This window comes from Chamaea fasciata, unplaced genomic scaffold, assembly GCF_029207755.1.
Source record: "Chamaea fasciata isolate MVZ Bird 193981 ecotype frontalis unplaced genomic scaffold, bChaFas1.0.hap1 SCAF_12, whole genome shotgun sequence".
Taxonomy (NCBI): Eukaryota; Metazoa; Chordata; class Aves; order Passeriformes; family Sylviidae; genus Chamaea; species Chamaea fasciata.
The window spans coordinates 19551385-19571409 of record NW_027094097.1 but is presented as its reverse complement, the minus strand read 5'-3'; the positions used below and the strand labels follow the sequence as shown (position 1 = coordinate 19571409).

General features: G+C 50.9%; 1 protein-coding gene across 1 annotated transcript in view; it reads right to left on the bottom strand.

The window, feature by feature from the left end:
- LOC136296085 (hydrocephalus-inducing protein homolog) overlaps positions 1–20025 on the bottom strand; it is a 72697-nt gene that overhangs the window by 46393 nt on the left and 6279 nt on the right. Inside the window, exons 4-14 of the mRNA XM_066194908.1 lie at positions 19850–19984; positions 18227–18426; positions 14792–14913; positions 13287–13491; positions 10191–10383; positions 8960–9059; positions 7600–7718; positions 6196–6419; positions 4215–4282; positions 1928–2160; positions 1015–1115 (exon numbers count right to left, since the gene is read on the bottom strand). Of these exons, the coding sequence (XP_066051005.1) occupies positions 1015–1115; positions 1928–2160; positions 4215–4282; positions 6196–6419; positions 7600–7718; positions 8960–9059; positions 10191–10383; positions 13287–13491; positions 14792–14913; positions 18227–18426; positions 19850–19984 (1700 nt within the window). The remainder of the gene's footprint in view (positions 1–1014; positions 1116–1927; positions 2161–4214; positions 4283–6195; positions 6420–7599; positions 7719–8959; positions 9060–10190; positions 10384–13286; positions 13492–14791; positions 14914–18226; positions 18427–19849; positions 19985–20025) is intronic.

The following is a 20025-nucleotide window of genomic DNA, read 5'->3' as shown; positions in this document are numbered from 1 at the left end:
CACTTGGTCCCACAGCTGCCTCAGCCCCTCCTTTACTCAAGAAGGTTTGCAAGAACTCCTGGAACAGTCCCAGTGATCCAGGAGCTCTGGGGGAGCCTTCCCAACAGGGATCAGTGCTCATTAAGGCTCCAGGAACACACGACTCTAGTATCTCAGTAAAAATGACTCCCTTCTCTCCCATGGTGCTGTTTCCCTGCCTGAGAACTCAGCTGTTTGCCCCAGCCTTGGAGGGCATGAGACATCACCTGCCCCACAGAGTGGGAGATCACTCCCTCCCAGTTCCTACAACTCCCCTGGTCCTCCACTCCACAGGTCCAAACACTGACTGTCCCCAATTGCACTTGCTTTTAAAACATGGCAGCCCAGGCACTGACGAGATGGCTCTGCCTGGGAGTGGGAACAGCACCAGGGAACTGCATCCCTCTTGTCATTAAACTGACACCTAGAGCAGCACAGCAGCCTGGAATTCTGCTGGAGCAAGAACAACTTTTGCTTTAAGCCTGAGAACATCAAAGCTCAAAACAGGAAGCAGACAGAAGGGGAAAAAATAGAGCTGACCTGCCACATCAAGGACTGATTTCCCCTCTGAAGATCCTGCCCTCACCTCTCTTGCTGTGAGCCACTTCCCCACTGTCACGTGCCCTCGTTAACAGAACCAGACCCTGACCCTCAGCAGACTGCTTGGTGTGCCCCAAGCCAACGCGGGCTGGTTGCAACCCAGCACAACTCCACCTCTTGCAGGAAGAAGGCGAGGAGGCCCTTGGGAAATTTGCTTCACCTCAAGCACCAGGTCAATAAATGATATCATTCCTGGTCCCTTTACAAAACAACCCAGGACCACGCTGGGCTGTCAGCAGGGCTCCTTTTCACCACAGGCTGCTTTTCAAGCACTGCTGTTCTCATGTCCAGCTGGGCAGAACATGAGGTCATTAAACAACACGTCTCCTTGGGAGCTGCAGCCAGCACACCCTGTGCAAGGCAGTGCGCTGGGGGAGGCCAGGGAAGTGCTGGTACCTGGCCTTGATGATCAGTGATGCCACTCCCTTGCCAAACCACTCCAGGTCCACCAGCAATTTCCGGTTGTATTCCGTCACAGTGTTGGAACACAGGGTCACCTGGTGGAAGAGAAGAGCAGTAAATTCTTCCTTACAAAAGCTCACGACTCACGTGTGATGTCCTCCAGTTTTTGTGGTAAGAAAAGGGAGGATTTTGCCCTAATTCTTCTGCCGCTCCATGTGGAGAGCACAGTCTCTAAGAGTAACAGAAGCCGTCTGGCAAATACCAGATTTGTTAAGCACACCTTGCTATCGGGGCATAGGTCAGCTAAATGAAAACATTAGACTAAAGCTCTGTGCAGCACCGTATTCAAATTAAGGGGCAAATTTTCATCTGACTACAATGACATAAATGCAGAGGAAATCTCCTGACTTGAACAGAATGAGTTCAGCTTTACAGCGGGAAGCTGAAGGCAAAGCGTGGGCCAGCAGGTGCTGGGCAGTTCATGGCCGCAGAGTTTTTTGCCTTCACTGGAGATCCCTGCAGTGAACACAAATCATTCTACTCCCCAGGACAGGAGAAATGAGACCAAGAAGAAAAGCAAACTGCTTTATATAATGACATCTCTCTAACAGCCACCTTTGGTCCTCGTCCTTCCTCTGCCCACTTGCAATCGAAGACATTGCTCTCAAAAACACCAAAATGCCTTCAGTACTTGACCATATGGTACATGATCTCAGCTTGTGATTTTGGAAACAAATCAGTGCTCCTTCAGGAACGTCCCGAGTAACCCAGCTCACAGAGGCCCCACGCCAGTGCAGATCCTCGCTCACACGATGATCAGAGCTGGCATCAGAGCTAAAGCCCTCCCACACTCCCGTGAAGCTTCAGACCCGCTGCTGAAGTGTGTATGGCCGGACTCTTCCCATACCTCGATGTCCTGGTGTTCCTGGGATTGGAGGGTCCTCTCGCTGGGATTCATTGTAAACTCCCGTGGCTTCACAGAAAAATGAATTCCCTCCCTCCAGGAGGGGTCACTGTCGCTGAGTATTTGCTCAAAGCTGCTAACAGCAGGCTGAGTGCCATCGTCCGGCACACGGAGCTTGAACGTCACGGGCACCCGCGAGGTGTTAGTGAGGCGACAGGTCTTGGTGCAGGGAAAGCCTAGGAAAAGGACACAAATATCCGTTTAGGCACCAGTTATGTCGTGACTCCTGGTGGGAATACCCTGGTAGGGTGAAAGCGTGATTGGAGTTTGGCTCTTTATTATCTGAACTACAGATTACTGAGAAGCTGCAAGAGGAATTAGTCGTCACTTAGTTCCCTTTAACACTGATTCCAGACTGCAGCCTTGAAAATGCCTGCTCTTAGCCCTGCTCAACACTGCAAGCTTCTCTCTTTCTGATGGGGAGAAGCTCCCTCACCTGCCCCAAACCAGCACCAGGCATTTCTCACCGATGACTGTGCACCCAGACCGAGCATTTCCTCTGAAAATTCAAACTGTAAAATTCCCTGTTAAGTCTGCCAACACTCCTACCCTTTTCAAGATATATAAACAGTGAGTCGTCATTGAGAAGAAGCTACAGCAAAACAAAGTGAGGATGGAATCAGGAACCAGAACGTGATGCAAAGCACCCTAACACAGTTTCTCTCTGCAGAATTCTTAAGGCGTCTTTTGGTTTGGGCCAAACAGACTGGGCATGTGACAGCTCAGAGCCCACTCAGCTGGAGGCAAACCCGAGCCTTGACCCAACAAGTGGGGACATCGCACCCATACTACTCACTGTGATTGCTGCCTGCAAGGGTTTACCCCACCTTAACTCTGAGATTTGCTTTCCATATTGGAAAGCCAGAGACACTGCCACGCATGGTGGGGATGTCCTGCAGAGCCCGGACACCAGCCACAACCCGCTCTGCAGTGGACTGGCTGGCCAGCTCTGTGGGGAGGAGACTTCTCCCCAGGCCTGCTCACCAAGAGTCATTTGAACACAGATGGGGGAAAAAAACAACTGCAGGCGCAGCCCAGAGCTTCTCTGTGCCCATCAACAGTAATCACTGCCGGCTCCAGCAGGGACTCCAGCAGGGAGGCAAGAGAAGCACAAAAGGGACAAACACAGATGTCAAAACCTCAAATGAGACTGAGGTCACCACATGCAGACAACAGTCAACAACAGTTAAACAGAAGCAAAGATACAGCAGCTGCCTTCAGCTGAAGAGACCTTAGGAATGCGTTTCTACCTGTTGCCTTTCTTGTTTCATTTATTCAAAAGGCAACTTAACAAATGCCTCAGTGGTGATGCAGGGTGGCGAAGAAGCAGCTCAGGAAAGGCAATTCGTTTTCTTAAAACGTTCAACAACTTCATTGTTACGAGTTTAGGTTTCGTAGTGAATTTTGGCCTCGGTCCGGGAAGGGAGATACAGGGGGTTTGGGGGGTCTCGGCTGTGCGGGTGGGCTTTTCCGTCCGGGGCTCTTTGGGAGCTGTGCCGTGATGCCGCGGGCGGTTGTGAAGTGGGAGCCGAGGTTTGCAGGGGGCAGACCTTCCCGTCCTTCCGCGCGGGGCTCGGGAAGGTCGGCAGCGTGCTGCTGCGGGACGTCGTGCGCTTGACGCCGGGCTCAGCACCGTGATCGAACCTGCCCGCCGTCCCCGCTTCTGCCTGCTCCCGATTGCCAGTGCCCACATCTCCTGCTGCCCGTAGTTTGCAAAAGCAGCGATTTCCTCCTTCCCTCCCTGCCCGTGCCGGCTGGGAGGGAATCACTGCCCTGCCAGAGCCCACAGCTCCTCCAGCCTGTGATCATAACTACACCAAAGGGGAAAACGGGACTTGGCGGGTTGGAAACTTCTGGCATTGCATTGTTGTCTGTGCTATCCTGATATACTCTAGTAAAGAACTGTTATTCCTTTTCCATATTTTTGCCTGGAAGCCCTGTAATTTCAAAGGTATAGTAATTTGGAGAGAGGAGGGTCATCATTCCATTCCATGAAGATTGCCACCTTCCTTGGCACAATCTGTCTTTTAAACCAGGACGGAGACACCAGAAAATACTTGGTTCTATTTGATCCCACAATGGCAAAATGCTACCTGAGGCACCTGCAGTTCACACCCTGAAGAGGCTGTTGTGGCAGAACATGAGGAGTGCTGGATGCTTTTACGTTCAAGTGCTCCATTTTGGAGCACACAGATCCCTCCCGCTGCGTCCCAGCGCAGGGAACACTCACCAAAGGAGATGTCACCGAAGTCGAGCTCATCGGTGTCGAAGTGTAAAGTCGGCCCGACGACACACCCCCTGCGATGACAGGGACACAGAAGGAAATGGTTACGTTAAAGGGAATTGCAAAGCCGCCGGCTGTCGTGGCTTGGGGGCATAAAACCTGGTGTCGGGGGCATCGTGCGTTTCAAATCAACGCACCACCATGTGCTCAGCACAGCGTCCATGTGCACAGGAGGCAGCTAAAGCCAAGAGGCCAGCAGCCCACAGCCACTGATGGGGCTTTGGACGCAGGGCAGGCAGGAAAAGCCCCCAAGTTGCCGGTGGTCCCATGAGGGACCCTGAACACCCACCCAGACGTGGCTCCGTGCCTCAGATTCCCCATCTGTAATGGGATGGACATAAAGGTGTCCCCACAAACTTCTGTAACCAGCCTTTCCCGCCACAGGTTCCCTGCTTTGCTACTTGGCTGTAACTGGTGTTCCCATGGAGGAGCTTTCTTAGGAGATTTTGACCCACACAATCATTACAGACAGAGTTTTGAGACAGGAAGCCAGGGGAGCCCCAAACATCCTCTAAAAAGAGCATTAACAGTTCTACACAGTGGACAGATGAATCCTAGAGGAAAGGACCAGCCTGTCACTAGTGCACCAGCTGGCACAGCCAGGAGCAATAGCTTAAACAACCAAACATGGGTGTCCTGAATCTACCACACCTCCTCCCCTGTCCTTGAACTCAGCAGACAGGCACTAAAAGTCACCAACATCCACTGAAGGCAGCACCTGAAGCTGCCCAACACGAGTTTATTTCATGGTTGACACCAATCAATGCGCACCCTGCCTTTTGGTTAAAAGTCAAGGACCAGTGAACTGTGTCTTCTACTGTGTTCACAGGACTGCCCCTGGCTCCGCTCTACACATCTCAACAAGAAACACCTTCTCTTGCTCAAGGAGGAAGCTGCTTATGGAATAACATCCCATGCATGACCAGTTTGGGGGAGGGACAGAGGAGAATCAATTATTTGATGGTGAAAGGTTCCCTCTTGATTTCCAAAATAAAAATAGCAGCACTTTTCCTCCAAAAGCAAAGCCGGTGCAATCGTTTCTCTACTATGGGCAGACCTAGTCAACACTTTTCTCTTGCTAGGTAATACGTTACATGTTCTTTTTAATCCATCTCCCTTATCTTATTGGTATAATCAACTGCAGATTGCTTTCATTTCTTTATTGCCCTGATCCAGTGCCTCCCAACAGCAGCAGCCTAGCTCCAAAGCTCCAGAGCAGCCAGCATCAGCTTTCCTGCTTACACTACGTTATCCTACCAGCACACGCCTCAGGCTAGCAGGGACAAGCCCTCATGCTGCTGTGGTCCTGAGGACTGAGCTCTGCCTCCCCCATCATCACCCCTTCTCCCTTCTGCAGGGCCAGGATCATGGGATGAAGCCCATGTCCTTGGGACGGTTCCTGCTGCACAGCTCCCTGTCTCCCACATCAGGCTTTTCCTGGCTGTGGAAAGGAGGTAGCAGAGCACTCTGCACAGGAGCTCGGAGCACAGCCTGTCTTCATGCATGGCCATGAGAGGTGAGCTGAGGCTGCTGCTGCCCCTTTGGGATGGATTATTAACAGAAGTTTTTAAAAACACTGCTGCTGGTGGAGAATCACCCAGGCTGGCCCATCTCCAAAGCCCTGGGGGCCTTGCTGGGTGTTCAGGGGGGACATCCCAGAGCAGCTACTGCCCAAAGCTGATCCATGCCACTGCCTGCCATGGCCCAAGGCAGAGGGAGATCCCTGCAGGGAGGAGTCATTCCAGCTCCCGGGTACCACACGGGGCAGCAGGCAGCCCCACACTAAGGCAATGCCAGGATCAGAGCAGAGATTGAGACCTCAGGAAACATCTTTTTTCTCTGCCTGGCCCCAAAATGAGGTAGGTGAGAGATGTCCCAGAGACAGCTACAGATGTGCCCACCCAGAGTAAGCTCCCAGAGTCCTTACTCGATGGTCAGGATCACAGGCGTAGGAGATCCAGCCACACGGAACTGGAATGGTTCCTCAAACCGCCCCAACACGGCGGCATCCAAGGAGATCTGAATAGTCTGGATCCCACCTGGTGCAATGAGGCCCTCCTCGGGTACAAACTTGAAGCAGCAGCCCACTTTCGTGTTTGAAGGGATATAGGTGAAGGGAGCATCAACAACTCCTTTGTTCATCAGTTTCACCTGCAGCAGCAAGAAAACAAAATGCAAGTACACGTGAAATCTTCCCTTCTTGGGAGTTATTTTCTAATGGCGCAATTAACACCCAGAAAAGGCAGAAGATGCTTTGTGCTGCTGGACGGCAGAAGTCAAAAACATACAACAGGACAAGTTCTGCCTTTGGGTTTTCATGCGAAGCTCACATAACTCCACATAACTGGAGTCACCCTGGGGTTACCCCACGGACACAGAGCAGTCCACCTCTGGTCAGTAGCACCAAGCTCATTCAGACCTGGCCCTGAGAGCAACGTGGGGTGATTGCAGCTGCGTAGTGAATCACCACAGAGCTGCTGCTGCCCCAGTCAGCACAGCTCCAGCAGTACCGTATCTACGCATTTACCTTTTCCCATACCGTGAAAACAATACACTGAGAAGGAGGCATCAACATCAAAATGTACAGACAGCGCCATCTTTTGGTAAGAAAACTCAACGTGTCTTTCTCTTCTACAGCCAAACTTCTGAAAGTGTCTGGCATGATGTAGTGCCTCGTTTTCTGCCTCTTTCAGTTGCTCTCTCTTTTTCTTTTGCAAACTTGACCCCCAATAGGGGGGAGGCAAATAGGTAGAAAAATCTCTTGCTTTATTCCCAGGAACACTTTTCTCTTCCTAGAGCCAGAGATGCACCAAGCCTGAAGTGTGGTGAGGGATTGGACAGCAAGGGGAAGAATCCTCAAGCCCTTTGCAAGGGCCTGCACTGAGCCAGGAGGCTGGATGGCTTTCCTGTGACTTCCAGGAATGAGCAGGAGACACTTGACTGAAAATTGTTTGCGGTGGACTGAAGCTCAAATGTAGCCAGTTTGTCCCAGCTGCTTCCGAACAGCCCAGTACAAAGGTGCCTTGTGTCTGGTGCTGCCACAAAAGCCTCTGAACAGCTTTTTGACCCAGTGTTGGGTCAAAAGGGGTTGTTTTGCAGGAAGCCTCCCAGCTGATCCCTAGGGAAGGCTGCCCAAAAGAAGGGACTGGGGCTTCATGAACAACAGACACATCTTTCTGACCGCCCCCCCCCCCCCCCCCCGCCCAGATTTGACCAGTACATCAGATATTCCCTGCTCACAACTGCCCAGGTTGCCAGGAATTCCACAGGTCCACCAGGCTTGCTGCTGCCTCAGGAGCCATCAGGATCCATCCCAACCCCTGGTGCTCACCTCATGCGTGTGGGCGGTTTTGACAAAAACTTCCCCGAGGTTCAGGGTATCACAGCTGAGTTCAACCAAGGGTCCGCAGCCTTCCCCTCTGAGGCGCAGGGCCAGCCTGCTCTCACGGCCTGGGGAGAGATGTCCATTTCAGTACAATAATTCCCTCTGTTCTACTGGATTTTCCAGGCTGCCTCAATGCTAGTCCCTGATTCTGAGCTGCATGCAACCAGCTCTTGATGCTGCAGCAGAAGATATGGACCCTTCTCTTCCCTCAGGAGATATCCCCTGGGGCTGACTTGCAATTTCTAACCCATTCCTTGGGCTGGTTTCCAATTTTAGCCACCAGTTTGCTGAGTTTAAAACATCTCTGGTGTCCTGTAGTGACAGGCCAAGGAGTAATAGGTATAAATTGAAAGAAAGGAAATTTAGGTTAGATATTAAGAAGAATTTTTTTACTGTGAGGTGGTGAGACACTGGAGTAGGTTCCCCAGGGGAGTTGTGGAGCTTCCAGCCCTGAAAGTGTTCAAAGCCAGGCTGGATGGGGCTTGGAGCTACCTGGTCTAGTGGGAGGTGTCCCTGCCCATGGCAGGGGCCTTGGCACTAGACAGTCTTTGAGGTCCGTTCCATCCTTAACGTACTATGACTCTAGGGTTTCCTCCCCATGCACTTAGAGGAGCTTTGAAATCCATTCAGTGAAGGCACAAAGCTCACAAAGATTTGGCAATTGCTACCTGGCAAACTGCCAGGCAACAACTGCCAAACCACCTGGCCCAGCAGCACAGGACTGCTGTCCTCCACTTCTGACACTCGGCACTGTGTTCTGTTTGCACAGACTGAGAGCTGCAAGGTGACAATTCCCACACAGGGAGAGAAGCAGGTGCTGGCCAAGGGTGGTCCTTCTACCAACACCCTGGGCTCAGCGGGGCTCCGCCTCCGCTGGCCTGGTGGTGTCTGGAGGTGATCCAGGCTCAGGGAGCACATTTCTAACTCAGCTCCGACTGCCTGATGATGGATCCACGTCAAATGGACCCATCCTGGAGGTCAGTGGTCTAGAGGGGCTTAGTGCTTGTTCACTAAAGCTGTTCTGCTCTGCAGCTCCTTGGCCTTTGAGGAAATGCTGGCAAAGCCGTGCCATGAAAACATCTCCCTGCACTGCCTGGGTTGTTCTGGGATCAGCAATCCAGACACAGGTGTTCCGAGCCCTGGCCTTGCATGGGAGACTCCCTGGAAGCTGCAGGGACACTGGGGATGTGCCAGCACTGCCCTGCTGACCAGGAACTCTTCCCAGCAGTTACATGGGAGCCCAGTGGGCTCGGGCTTGCTCCATGGCTTCACTGTGGGTGAGAGAAGCAGGGCAAAGGAGCAGTACCTGAGATGTCACAGTAGGCCACACTCTGATACTTCAGTGCTTCCAGGGGTTTAAAGGTCACCTTGATTTCAGCCGAACAACGTGGCCCAATCTCTCCCTCCTGAAACAGAAAGAGACAGAAAAAGATTTATCTTCAAACTTCACACTTCTTGTTTTCAACCACTCCTCTAAGCCTTTCTTTAGAGCATCAGTGATGAGTAAACAACATAAGGAGCCCAAGGAAACACTCTAAACCCAGCTCAACACACCACTGGGCGCTCTCAATGCTCAGCTGATCAGCCCCCACTCTCCACAATGTTCCTGCTGCTCTGACACAAGCTCCTGGTCTCATCATGCTGCAGTCAGCTACAGTGGTATCTAACTGCCATTGTGCACTGGTGGCTCTTGGCCTTAGATGGGCCATAGGAGTAACCAAGAACACGATCCCCTTCCTTGGAAATAAAAATATTAGTTTAACCTTTTTTGAAAGAAAGCAGAGGTTGGGATTATTCTAGGATTTACTCCAGGATGAGAAGGCATTTTGCACTGTGCAGACACCAGGCATTCATCATCTCTCACAATGCCAATACTCAGAATCAGGGCTCTGGCTGATGGGAGGACATGGGCGTTTGCTTGCATAAACAGAAGAAGAAAAGGTTTACTGTCCCCGTGTGCAAGAGAACTCAAAATGCCCATTATAACCTCCCACCCTTGTGTCCAGGCTCACAGACGACACTGGGAGACTCACAAACAGTGCGAGTCGTGGTTAGAGGAAGGGACAGGCATTTCTATGATTAACCTTGGGCTGAATTTGGCCTCCTTTTCCCAGCGAACCCTTGCATGCTTCGTGTCGATACATGAACTGGCAGTGCTCCAACACCCTGCGCTGAACCCCACGCAGCAGCACGTGTCGGGGGAGCCCCTACCTACAAAAACTGCTCCCTGTGGACACTTCAAGGACACGGAGTGCCCTGAGCTCGAGCCCTGGCAGCAGAGCTCAGCTTTGTCAGGCTCCCAGCCCTGCCTTGAGCCTGCAGGGCAGAAATACTTTCAGCAGTGAGCTCTGCAGCCGCACCAGAAACTCCATGTCCTCCCTCTGAGCACACCGAGCCAGCTGAGGACCTGCTGAGTGACCGCACCCGGGGGAAGGGGCGGGGGTAGGGTGGGCGGGAGGAGGAAGAGGAGGAGGAGGAGGAGGAGGAGGAGGAGGAGGAGGAAGAAGAGGAAAATGAGGTTCTCAGCTATCACTCACCATTGGCTCAATGGAAAAAAAGTCATTGGAGAACAGCAGGGGGTCTTCTTGCACCTTTGCCTTCTCCTCCTGGACCTTTTTGCTCAGGAGGGCAGTGCGATTTTCACAAAAGCCCTTCACCTTCTTTATTTTTTTCTCCTCCACGAAGTCTTCCATCCAGACCTTTGGTGGTGGCTCCAGCAAATCACACTGCCTGCAGCCACAGGGAGAGAAAAAGCCAGCAGGTCATTTAATATATTTGCAGAGAGAAGCGGAAGTGTGGGAGAGCAAAGCACTTGGGGAGGAGCGGCAGCTCCCCAGCAAGGGCTGACCCCAAGCCACGAGGGTCCCAATCGGATCAGAAGATAACTTGTTGTGCACAAGCTCAGCAGGTAGCTTTACTCCACACTTGCAAGCTCAGGAGAGCTTTGGAAAGCCAGCATCCCTCAAGAGAATCTCCTGCCTCAAAGCCTCTGCCAACACTGAGCGAGAATCCACCAGCCACCTCAGCTGGCTTTTCCTACCACTGAGCTGCTCGGGGGAGGCAGATAAAGATCACGGAGCACCCACTGCAGGACTTCCCTGGGAAAGGGAGACGAAGCTGGGTTGTGGTTACGTGTTACCAGCATCGCTCTTTGCTTCTTCCATTTTGGACCTGCCCTGTTCCCTACTCTGCCTTTCACAAGAGCATCCCAGAGCACTTCCAAAGGAAATTGATGAATTCAGGCACCGCATCCCTTCAGTGATATCCAAGGTTTTATATGCATGAAAACAGAGGCTGTGAGAGGGGAAGGGACTTCGTGGTGCAGGAGGGAGAGAGCAAACTCCTGGAGAGATCATCTTTTCAGGATCCAGAGCTTTTTGGGTCCCATCCCAGTGCATGGTAGTAGAATGGCCAGAGAGTGAAAGGATCCTGCACTGGCTCCTCTCATAAAAAAAAGTCCTCTCTGCTCTGAGATCTCAAAAGCATCTCTGACAGCAGGAGAGTTGGCCTTAGAGCTAACACCATCCCTAAGACTGGAAGTAAGGAAAAACAAAATGTCCTGGTGACAGTCTAGGACACAAACTGGCCTGAAAACAAATGTAATTGGAAAAAATCCACAAAACCAAAACCAGGTTGAAGTTTACTTAAAGAAAACCCAGTTTCTTCTGAGGGGAAAGTGGATCACCTGGGATCCAGGCTGAGGCAGGCAAGTAAGAAAAAATGGAAATAAACAGCCCAGGGAAATAGCCAGAGAAGGTCATGGGATTTTCTTTTAACATACAGAGCTCGTATGGAAGTCAGACACTGTGTAAGTAGACAGAGAACAGTGGAGAACCAAGAAGCCCAGGGCACTAAAGGACCCTCTTGCCATCCATTCAAGCGGGTGAGGGTCGACCTCCTGTTCCTTTGCAGGTGATTTAAAATGGCTCTGGGGAGTGCAAGCGACCTGGCCCGCAGCAAACAGGCGCTTGCCGTGGCAGTTCTGGCACAGCAGTTTGGGCACAGCAGTTTGGGGACAGCAGTTTGGGCATGGCACTTTTGGCACGGCAGTTTTGGCACGGCAGTTTTGGCACAGCAGTTTGGGCTGGCAGTTTGCACAGCATTTTTTCATTTTTGCGTGGCAGTTCACACAAGCAGGCCGAGCAGAAAGGCTGCAGCCACCCACCCTCCTTGTGTAGCGGGCTGTGTCTTTTGGTTGGTTTTGAGGTGCTTGCCTTTTTTTTTCTTTCATCTTTCTGCCTTTTTTTTTTTTCCCCAGCAAGTTTACAAATGATCAAAAGTCATTGCTGCTGCTGCCGCCAGCAAGAGTGTACTATCTCAAACAGAACCCCCCAGGAAGGACACAGCTGTCCAGGCCCCTGGCTGCAGGGAGGGTCTGAGCCTGGTGTTAATATCAGAGGATAATGTGAAAGACACCTGCGTGCAGTGTGAGCAGGTGAATGATCTGCTCTGTCTAGTGGCAGAAGGTAAGGAAGAAGTGGAAAGGCTGAGGAGCATTAGGGAGAGCGAAACAAAAATAAACTGCTGGAGTTACACCCTTCCAAGCCCGAGAGAAGCTCAGCAGGAGTCAGAGGAGCCCTGCCCTTCTTGTGATCAGGCAGAAGGAGAAGACCTAGGAGACAGTGGGGAATGGGGATGGGCTTCTGCTGAGGAGGTAATGAAATCCTGTCCTGACCCCCATCACTGCACCCTGACAGAACAGGTATGAGGCCCTGGATCCAGAGGCTCAGACAGATGACACTAAAAGAGAAAATTCTGTCTGGAGACAGCTGCACTTTTTCTGCCAGACAGATCCCAGCCTCAAGTATTACGAAGAAAAGAAGGGTAGTGGTAGTAAGTGAATCCCTTCTAAGGGGAAATGAGGGCCCTGTATATCGAGCGGATCCGTTCCACAGGGAAGCCTGCTGCCTCCCTGGGATCCAGGTACTGGATATCACCAGGAGATTCCCTAAGAACTAAATGAACTTCATCTGTTCACCACTGTCTGGGGGTACAGTGACTGTGAAATAACAGAGTTTTCAACAATCAGTGAAACAAGGAGGGGCATCAACAAAACTTCCACTCTGGTCTTCTGGAAGGCAGCCTTCGGCCTGTCCAAGAGACTGTTTTGGAGAGGACCTTGGGAAACAGCCTTTACAAACAAAAGGGTCCAGGAAGGATGGACATACTACAAGAAAGAAGTCTCGAAGGCACAGGAACAGACTGTCCCTGTGTGCTGAAAGGTGAGCTGACAGGGAGGACAACGAGCCTGGATGGGCAAGGAGATTTGGAAGGAACTAAGGGGAAAAAAGAGGGCGTATCGCCTTTGCAAAGAGGGGCTGGCAACTCAGGAAACGTTGAAGGATGTTGCCAGGTCATGTAGGAAGAAGATTAGGGAGGCAAAAGCCCAATTAGAACTTGAGGAAATCCAGTCATTGCAATCAACCTTTCCTTCCCAAAATGCCATCCTTGGTTGGAGTATAAATGGAACTGGATTGCTGTGCTGAGCTCCTGAAGCCCAGGGACACGCACCCTAATGCCAGGGATGGTTTACTTGGCCTAAACCATTCAAAATCACCAACACCCCCCTGAGGCCATGCACTAGTTTCAGTCTTGGGCCATGTATCTCACTGAAACGTATCTTTCAAACCAACCTCCTCTTCTCTTCATTGTCGGCTTCCTCAGTAGGAAACATCTTCCACTGGAAGTGGGCTGTGATGTTACTCCTGTTCCTGATGAACATGCTTGTGTGGCTTGCTGTGGTGATGAAAGTCTTCTCAACCTTCACAGAATATGTGCTCAACCCAATGTTGACATCTGCAGCTTCTGCGCGAAGGAGTGTGAAGAAACTTTCTTCACCTGGAACAAAGCAGAGTCTTTGCTCAGCTAGCTCAGTTGCTGATGGAAGCACAAGGAACAAAGCAAACCACAGGTCACGGAAGAAAGTGTCATAGCTTTTAAATGTATTAGCAGTTCCATGGATCAGTACATTTAGCACGTCCTGACAGCTCTGTGTGTACGGCGTGAGGATGTCCTGGGCACCTCCTTAACCACCTTATTTCTGAGAGTGTTTGTAGAGATTTGGCCCCAAGGTGACAGTATGTACAGTGGGATTTGTCAGATGTGCTCAGGTGACCCACTCAGATCACTGGGATTTCTGCATCAAAGTCCTTCAGGTGACACTGAGGAGCCCTGGTCAATCCTGGCTTGCCGAGGTCTCCCCTGCGCATCCCACGAGACTCCTGCCTCTCCTGATCCCTTGGATCCCTTGTTGCTGACAAGCAAATATGCCTGGGGGCATGTGGGCAGAAAAAGGAGACCCAGAGGAACAGGTGAAGTGACAGCCCACAGCAGGAGGGGACACAGGAGAGGAAACACAACCAGCCTGGCTTTGCAATATGACAAACCACTACAAAATGAACACCATAAAAATCATCACCGTCATCTCCCTGTCCAAACCCACAGCCCCATCAGTCTTGCAATATTTTATATTGTTCTGATCTCAAAAACCAAGATGGAGCATTTCAGATTAAATAAAAAAGGACAAGGAAAGATTAATAAGTACAGAGCAGCTTCTATACGAAGACTGAATGGGATTCCTCAGTCTAGAAATCAAATGGGAGATGAGAGAGGTTTGCAACAGCATGAACGGCCTGGGAAATGGGGACGAGGAAAAATTTGTCTTGATTTGTCACCATACAGGAACTTGAGGGCCTGAAGATGTTATTAGGCAAAAACTACATAGATGCGTAGAGGGCAACATAGTAAAAGGGTCTGTGACAAGCCAGTGGAAAAGCGGCATACAGGACAGAGGTGTGCAAGAAATACACTGCATTGGAGAGAGTCTGACGGAGACCTCGCAGCTCACATACAGCACTGCCCAGGAGTAAAATAAAACTTCACCCAGGCGTAGCCACACAGTAGTGGAGAATCAGGGTTCCTCCTTCCTCCACTCAGCAACACCCAGCAAAACAGAATTCCAAAAATCTTAGCCCTGTTAGGGGGGATCCACTTTATCAACCATTTAAACACCAACTACTTCAGTTTTCTTTGGGGCAGAGCTGGAACAGAGAAGGTACATCTAGAGGGAATTGAGGGGGATGAACAGGGAGTGATGGTGGAGAACTGTCCTGTGTCCCGTGCGTTGCCCAGCACTCACCTGTGCAGCGCGCCACCAGGGACCCGAAATGGTCACCGCTCGTCAGCGGGTGAAATCCCACTGTCACCTGCATGGTGTGACCAGGGCCCAGAATTCCTTCGGCTGGAACCACGGAGAAAGGACTGCAACACAAAGAGAGAGATCAGGACTTGGGGGGACATCTGGCCATGACATTCCTTCTGCAGTGCAGGTCACTTCAGCTCACTTGGGCAAGCAGGGAGCAAACAAACTACAGCCAAGACAGACGGAACAGCCAGGATCAGAAACAGCTACTGACCCACTTCTGAGGAGATCCAGCCCTCAGAAGATCCTGTGGGATAAAACGACCTAATCCCCCCCATACTCGGCATCCAGCCTTCTGACTGCCAGCAATCCCATCAGAGAATGGTTTGTGAAAAGCACAGAGAGAGTTAAGAGCTATCTGCATGCATAACTTGATACTGACTGCCTCAGGAATTTCTCTTTTCCTGCTACCTATAAACCTCCTCTCAAGAGATGCAAATGTTAGGGCACTACCTCTCTTGTGAGATTACAGCCTAGGAATCAGACAGGGAGAAGGAACTTTCCCTTGAAGACCACGGAATAATTACTGTTGAATTTGCAGCGTGGCTCTTTGGTTTATTTTACCTTGAAAAGATCCTGAATTAGCACATTTCATCAGCATTTCAATGAAAGCTGCTCTACAAAAAGGAGCAATCAAAACTCTGAAAGAGTGCAAATGCAGATTAGAGCAATACAGTGACATGGAAACAAGACCCAAAAGGAGGATGCCATTTACAATCTGAAGGATCCAATCCCAGCTCTATGAAGCACCATTAGCAGGAGCACATCGAGGAGGCAGAACAGGAGGGTTTTGTGTATTTACCAGCAATGCAATCTGGGACCCTGGGTTGTCATCCAGGCTGGTAACTGTTTGCTTGGCTCACCAGACAAACTCTGTGGAATGTGTTGGAAATAATTACGCAAATGTCTTGGTGCACTTTGGATGTAACAGGAGCAATTAGGATTGGTCACCAGGCGAACAGTTCTTGCCTGACAAACACAAGACTCCGTGTTTTGATGCTCAGGGACAGCTCAGGTGAAATGTGCTTCTGCCCAGAAGTTGCTGGGCTTTGTGCTCTTCCACAGCCCCACCGAGGAAACAAAAGTTCCTCAGTGCTTTGCTGGTGGTCAATCTGTCCACAGAAAGGGTGTTCTGGGGAGTTTGGTGCTGAACTTATCATACACAAAAATATAGAGAACATCTGGCAAGCTGAATTTCATTCATGTCAGTAGTGACAGCTGATGAACTTGCTTCAGGTTCTGCTCACTAAGGACCTATTGCTGCAGTTATGGGCCTGACCTGCTCCATTACCACTAGTGAGAACATCACTAGTGGCTGATGGAGAAGCCTTGGGCCAGCAATGTTTATGTGCTGGATGTGAGACTTTGGGGAGAGAGAAGGAAAGACAAGGCCCCAGCAGCCCCGGAGCCCGATTACTGTACGAGCTCCCACATCTGCCCCGAGGGTGAGCCAGCACTGCTGCAGGTCTCTGCTGGGGCTTGGGGGATCGGTGCTTGGTGTGGGCAAGGCACAGGAGTTTTTTTTTATTATTTTGTCAGAAATTTTGCCAGAAAGAGAAGCTGCCAATTAAGGGAGTCCCTGGCCACACTTCAGCACTACCTTCCCTTCCCTTCCCTTCCCTTCCCTTCCCTTCCCTTCCCTTCCCTTCCCTTCCCTTCCCTTCCCTTCCCTTCCCTTCCCTTCCCTTCCCTTCCCTTCCCTTCCCTTCCCTTCCCTTCCCTTCCCTTCCCTTCCCTTCCCTTCCCTTCCCTTCCCTTCCCTTCCCTTCCCTTCCCTTCCCTTCCCTTCCCTTCCCTTCCCTTCCCTTCCCTTCCCTTCCCTTCCCTTCCCTTCCCTTCCCACTCCTGCCCCATATTACATACTCCTGCCCTCAGATGGCAGGATGCGAATAACACTCCTGGGAGTGACTTCAGGCGTTGCATGAGAAAGAAGATATCTTCTTATTTTCAAATTACCAGGAGAAGAGGATCCAGCCAAGTTTCAGTTGTCAGGGCTGAAAAACTGAGTGCAAATCAGCCCTTGCATCTCCTACATCCCACCCCAGGCTGTACCCACCAGACTCCTCTGTTCCTGCTGGAGCAGTCATCTCTCATATAGACCTGGCTCCCCAAGACCCAAGGACACAAGCTCTACAGTTAAACTTAACTCCTCTGAATTTCAGTCAACATCACTAAGCTGTTCCCTGAGCCCACAGATAGGAAGGACTGTGAAGGAGACATCCCTGACGCTATAATAACCAAATGAAAACCACTGCCAAGAGATGGGGCTGGCAGGATAAATTTTGGCCTTTTACGGGTTGATTAGAGCAATATAGTGAGCTAATTGTGAGCTGTTCCTTAAGATAGTTCTCATCCTGTTAGATCTACCCTTTCAATGAATCACTACTGCACCCGACAGGCAGAAAAGATAAGGTCATGGAGGGGTTTTAATAGGTTTTCTTCGGCTCTTTAACTAGTCCATTTGTATGTTTGTTTCCTTGTATGGCATCTAAAGACAACTCCAGATCTCCCAACGGCCCCTTGCAATCCCCGGACACTGGTCTTGCTTTGAGCAGTGTATTTGCTCAGACAATTTCCAGAGGTCCCCTCTAGAAAAAGTTATTCTACCTTCTTTTATCTTCTAAAGCAGCCCAATTGCTTTTCACACATTCACTAAATGTCTCATGTTTCTAATACACCTGTGCATATACCTATGGGCATGTGGTGTATTGATAGGCATTAGAGGAGCTTGACATTTATGAAAGTTCCCAATGAAGAATTCATGATCTTTTGGCAAACATTTAACACAAACCAAAATGAAAAAACAGCAGAAACACAGGAACTTCAGAGTATATAAAAAGAGATCTGAATGAAAGGGGGCACGACCTTATTCAGAGATTTAAAGCACGTGTTTGAATTAAACTGGCTTTCAAAGGTTCATCACGGAACAGAAGAGGGGACTGATGCCCTCAGCTGACAAGGGAAATCAGATCAGCTTTAAGTAACAGGAACTGCACCGGCTGCCTGCAACACAGCTCATGTTGGGCATCTGATGCAGGGACCACTGGAAAGCCATGTGCCTGTGTCCTCCCAGAGAATGGGTCTGTTTGGCTGACAGTGGTGAGTACCCATTTCAGAAGCTGCTTGTGCTCAGGAGGGCGCAAGCCAGCTACTAACATGTTCCAGCACCCCCCAGGAAATCTGGGATGGAGAAAGCTCAAAGGCTGCATCCTGCTAAGAACACCGAAAGCAAGAGCAGATGCCATCCATCCTGCCCATTTCCAGCCAGCGACACAGGGCAGCAGCTCCCATGCTCTGGTTCCTTTTGTTGTTCTTTCCCAACTCTGTTATCCCCCAAAGGTGTTTTGCACAAGGACAGATGAGCTGCCTCACCTCTCGGTGCTCAGCTGGTAATGAGCTGCCAGACTACCAGAATTCTCAATCAGCAGACTCTTGCGGGTGCTGCCTTTGACAGGACACTTTGAGAAGTCCAGCTCGTCGGGGAAGTTCAGGATAGCTCGGGCAGGGATGGCCCGAATTGGCACAACTATCCTTTCCTCTCCACTGACGCAGACGAGCTCATGGGAATAAACCTGCAGGAAAAGAAACTGTCTCAGCACAGGTCATTTGGTGCCATCTCCATGGCAGAAGAAAAGCCATTTCCTATATCCCTTCAAGGGTATCAATTTACCTATTCCACCCCAAAATGAACAATAAGTTCTACTAATATCTCACATTTTAAAGGCAGCAGTGCACTTTGCAAAACCTATCTCAGTGGCATTAAGCTCTTGTGTCACTTGGGTCATACAGACAACTGCCCTAGGCCACCATAATTTTTACTCTCAATTTTAATGATGTTAAATAATTCCTAAGTCCCTTCTAAGGAACATGGAGCTAGGGAACACAGGACATTCCTCCTTAGGTTACTATATTCCCACTGATTGAGAATAGGACAAAGTGTTAAACTGAATCTAAGCAACAAAAGGAAACTGAGAGAACAGCTGCACCCAAAGAGATCCTGGACCTCTGGCCTGGTGTAGAAATATCTGTTTGCTCAGAACTCCCCTCTAACTTTGCCTCTCCAACCAAGTCACGAGAAGAACAGTGCTAAGAGGTAGCAGGATGCTGTTGCAAAGAGCCTCTCTTTGTTTCCCGGCAAGGCTTCCTCCCTTCCATGCCATGTCCTAAACCCCTCTGTATGAACCAGCCTCCAGATCACAGCGCTGAGAGCAGACTTGCCAGGGCCTCGGCACTGGTGTTCAAACTTGCACGCAAAAGCACAAGTGGCATGGAATGGGCGCCAGCTGACAGAGCAGCCACAGTGACAGGCATGAAGACAGAGCCGCAGCAGTGTCGCTGCCACCGGCTCTGGGCCCACAGGTCTGCCTGCCTGCAGGCTGTACCTGCCCTACACGAGCTCTTTCAGGCAGGTGTCCAAGTCCCCTGCAGCTCACCAAGCTCCTGCTGACTAAGGGCACCTAGAGCTCAGTGTGCCTGTGCCAGGCTGGGCCCACGGGCACAGCACATCCTCTGCCCTGGCCTTGCAGCCGTATCATGGTCAGCTGTGCTCTGGGACAGCACAGCCCAAGGCTGGAGAACAGAGGGTGTGAAAAAGCACCGTCCTTGCTCCAGCCCCGGGTGAGGCAGGGAAGCTGTGGCCAGTCAGGAAGGAGGAAAGCTCTCTGACCTCTTTGTTCCTCTAGTACTTTGCAGAATAATGAAACCCCTTCCACTATACCTAGAGATGGCCAGACATCTATCAACACCCCTCTATCATTTGCATACTGTTCCCTGGGCATCTTTCTTCCCTTGGGAATGCTCAGAGGAATGTGCAGCGAGGGGAAGCAGGGCCTGTCAGGCCTGGGTGCAGGGCCTGACAGCACATGCCAAGCTGGGACTGGCTGCAGGCTGCCTGCCCACGGCCTGGAGCCAAGCTCACAGCATGGGCTGTACCCAGAGTGCAGGGACAACAATGGCTTTGGAGATAATTCTGTGTTTTGGCTCCTCCAGTCTCACCTTGTTCTCGTCAGGAGTGAAGTGGACGTGCACATCGGTAATGGCGCCTCCTGGCACGGCACGGCATGCATCACTGGGGCCCGCCAGCTGGAAGTAAGGTGAGCTCTCCATGGAGACCTGCACCCCCTGAAGATTCTGCAGGAAAGACATGGAACCATGATTTTGCCACTTGAGGA